This window comes from Rutidosis leptorrhynchoides, chromosome 4, assembly GCF_046630445.1.
Source record: "Rutidosis leptorrhynchoides isolate AG116_Rl617_1_P2 chromosome 4, CSIRO_AGI_Rlap_v1, whole genome shotgun sequence".
Taxonomy (NCBI): domain Eukaryota; kingdom Viridiplantae; phylum Streptophyta; class Magnoliopsida; order Asterales; family Asteraceae; genus Rutidosis; species Rutidosis leptorrhynchoides.
The window spans coordinates 511911220-511914820 of record NC_092336.1 but is presented as its reverse complement, the minus strand read 5'-3'; the positions used below and the strand labels follow the sequence as shown (position 1 = coordinate 511914820).

Genomic DNA, 3601 nt, shown 5'->3' with positions numbered 1-3601 from the left:
ACTGCCTCGAACCCACCCCCATCACGCCTCCATCGCGCCACTATGGGGCGTGATGGGTGTCAATTTTGCTTGGCGCGATGACTTCATCACTTGCACACTTGAATCCGAATATCCAATCACATGTTGCCACATCATCACGTCAAACGGTAATATAGCTGTTTGATTTTTTTTTCTTTTATAAATACCCCATTTCCAATACCATTTTTTACACACATTTCTTCTAATACTCTATCATTAATTCAATACTTTTTATCAAAAACTATCAATGTCAAAAAATTTGTTTAAATTTTTTGACATTTGGGATTCGGATGAAGAAGACGAGTTGGATCTTTTACACGCGATGACGGAAGAATTGGATGCTGACGAAGCTGCTGAGGCTGAAGAGGCTGCAAACAGCGAACGAGTTCGACACACTCGCACTTACATCAGTAGAGATCGTGAGAAAGCAGCTGAAACATTACAGAAGAACTACTTTCAAGAGCATCTAATCTATCCCGAAAAAAAATTTTGAAGGCGTTTTAGAATGAGTAAAAATCTATTTATTCGCATTGTAGAAGATATAATGAATTATGATGCAGATCCTTTACCAAAGCATTTTTGATTTCTTTATACAAAGAAATGATGCTCTTGGTCGACCAGGTTTCACTACGACGCAAAAGGTAACATCTGCTTTGCGTCAATTGGCTTATGGTACAAGAAGCGAACATGTTTGACGAATACTTACAAATGGCCGAGGTACATGATATCGCTCCATTTATATACGTTTTATCTCACGATATCTCCCTCACTTTGTTCGGTTTTTGATGATCTCGGAGCTTATTTTGTGTGCTATTGAGCTAAATGGTAATTTAAGGGCTAAGGACTTGATTTGGTGTAAAATTGACCAAATCTTGGGCAAAATTGGCTAAGGAATTGGAAAGTGCAGAATCAGCTCAAAAAGCGCCGCTCCTCAACTAAGAGCGCCGCTCCTGTGAAGCAAAAGCGTCGCACCAACATTAAAAGCGGCGTTCTTATGCACATTTCAGCTCCATTTTCCACCAGTGGCCAGAAGCGCTGTTCCTAAAGTCAAGAGCGACGCTCCTATCCAGCCAAAAGCGGCGCTCCTATAGCAAAATCTTCATCCCAGAATGTTGCCAAAAGCGGCGTTCCTGATCAAAAGCGCCGCCGCTCATGCATCAAAAGCGCCGCTCATGTCGCTGTTTCAGCCCAAATTTTCAGCACTATAAAAGGAACGAGATTATGTCATTTTTCATATGCATCTTTAGAGAGCAGCTGTCTTAGGTCCGAATTTCACATACAAAATCCTAATTTCATCATCCATTGGTGTTTAAGGGTGGATTCAAGGAAGCTAGCTCAAGATTCATCATTCTTTAGCTTTGGATCTTCATCTTCTTTACATTTTGGATTGTAATCTTCACTTTACTTTATATACTTTGCATTAATTACTTGTAATAACTTGAAGATGATGATTGTTTATGTTTCTATGCTTATTATTAGTTTGATTTTAGCCATGATTGGCTAAATCTCTTGTGTTTGCTTATCTATGAATCTCTAATGCTAGTGTTTGCCCCAAAATTAATTGAATAATGTTGTTTGAATGAATTACATGATCATGTGTTGTTGAGTTAGCTAAAGATCCATTGTTATGAGTTTGTTTTAGGCTTGACTTTGATTACATATGTTGAGTAGCTCTCTTAGTGATTTGAGAAGTGAATCAATGTGTGCTTCAACACCTTAGGTGATCTAGACAACTAGCTTAGAAATTGCAAGTGATTGTGTTATTGATCTAGGTTGGTTTTCAATTGGCCTTTAGTCAACATAGTAGTGCCGATTATCTTAAGTGATTTCGATAGTTGGGGGTTTTAAGTGATTTTAACCCAAGTTCAATCTAAATGACCAAATCATGCTTAACTCGATCTTAGAATACAATGGTTATGTGAATTCGCGGAGTGTTATTTGATTTGAGGTTTAGTAGTGATGCTAAACATTTAATAGTTCAACAACGAATGAGATAGCAAAATAGGCAAAACGGGGCAAGCAAAACATATAGAGGATTAAATAAGTGAACACTTCTCAGTTAATTTGATTAAGTCTTAATACTTCGTTACTTGTTTCTTCCTACTAGTTTACTTGTTAAGTTTACGTTTGTTTAATTGTACAAGTTTTAGTTGTTAATTACAATCAATCACCCCCCCCCCCCCCCCCCAACCCCAAATCAAGCAAACTCTAAGACAATAGATAGTTTCCAATATTCGACTTACACCGCTATCTTGGGACGAACTTGATAAGAATACCTACATTAAAGTGCTATAATAACTGGGTTCTAAGTGCTCGTTAGTTGTGTGTGCTTATTTGTAGTGTTTGAATCATAAATAAATTTAGAGGGTAAAAGATGTACGTTGCACAACACCAACATCAGTACATCAATAATATGTCTTAATATGTTTTGTAAATGTATTTTGGAACTTTTTGTTGATGAATATTTGAGGAAACTAACCAGTAGCGATATAGCACGTTTATATAGCGCTCATGAAGATCAACATGGTTTTAAGGGAATGCTAGGTAGCATTGACTGCTTGCATTGGAAGTGAAAGAATTGTCCGGTTGCTTGGAAAGGGCAATATACTAGTGGTCATCAAGGTCACCCAACCAACGTTCTTGAAGCTGTTGCTTCATATGATACGTGGATTTGGCGTGCATTTTTCGGTGTTGCGGGTGCTAAGAACAATGTTAATGTGTTGGATCAATCATCGTTGTTCGATGAGATCAAGAATGGAACTGCACCATATGCTCCATTTAGTGTAAATGGTAATGATTACTCAAATGGTTATTATTTAGCGGATGGTATTTATCCAGATTGGACAACGTTAATCAAGGCGTATTCGACCCCAACAGATGAGCCACGAGCAAAATTTAAACAGTTTCAAGAAAGTGCACGTAAGGATGTTGAGAGAACATTCGGTGTTCTTCAGGTTCGATTCCATATTTTACAAGTGGCTGGACGACCACACAGTGTCAACAAGTTGAGGAGAATATTATATTGTTGTGTGCTCTTGCACAACATGATAGTCGAGGATAATGGCTACAACATTACATGGCTCGAGGAAGAATCACTTAAGAGTGATGAAGCTAATCTAAACTATGTAAAGAATCCATCTACAAGTCGCGAGGCAAGAGAACTAGAAATTCGAGACCGTGACATTCATAACCAACTTCGACAAGATCTCACTGAACACATTTGGAGACTTCCACCAAACTTTAGAAGTTTAAATGCTTAGTTTTCGTTGTTTTAGGAATTTTTAATTATTGTATATTTTTCATTTTTAGGACTTTTATTTGTAATCATTGAAGTTTTATTAATTTAAGAGTGTTTTTTTAATTTAATTTATTATTATTATTATATATGTATTATTTTTATAAATAAATAAACAAGTTAAAAAAAAATAACTCAAATAAAATGAAAAAGAAAATAAAAATGTGAGATCAATTAGCCCATCACGCACCCATTACGCCATACCCACTGCAAACTCCATCACACTATCACCTTTGCCAAATCAGCACTATACCTCACATAAACACCCATCACCCACTCATCACGCCT

At 36.9% G+C, this 3601-nt stretch overlaps 1 protein-coding gene across 1 annotated transcript; it reads left to right on the top strand.

Annotated features, from left to right (window-relative positions):
* Positions 1 to 265: 265 nt before the first annotated feature.
* Positions 266 to 3278, top strand: LOC139842496 (uncharacterized). The gene is made up of 3 exons (XM_071832630.1): positions 266 to 403; positions 579 to 659; positions 2595 to 3278. Exons 1-3 carry the CDS (start codon positions 266 to 268, stop codon positions 3276 to 3278), a joined length of 903 nt encoding a protein of 300 aa, XP_071688731.1.
* The last annotated feature ends 323 nt before the right edge of the window (positions 3279 to 3601 follow it).

What these genes read in the sequence shown, in the direction of transcription:
- LOC139842496 (XM_071832630.1), top strand. Translation starts at nt 266, where the DNA reads ATGTCAAAAAATTTGTTTAAATTTTTTGACATTTGGGATTCGGATGAA. An exon ending in AGGCTGCAAACAGCGAACGA is followed by an intron (nt 404 to 578) that starts GTTCGACACACT and finishes ATTATGATGCAG; the next exon opens with ATCCTTTACCAAAGCATTTT. An exon ending in GTTTCACTACGACGCAAAAG is followed by an intron (nt 660 to 2,594) that starts GTAACATCTGCT and finishes TGGAAGTGAAAG; the next exon opens with AATTGTCCGGTTGCTTGGAA.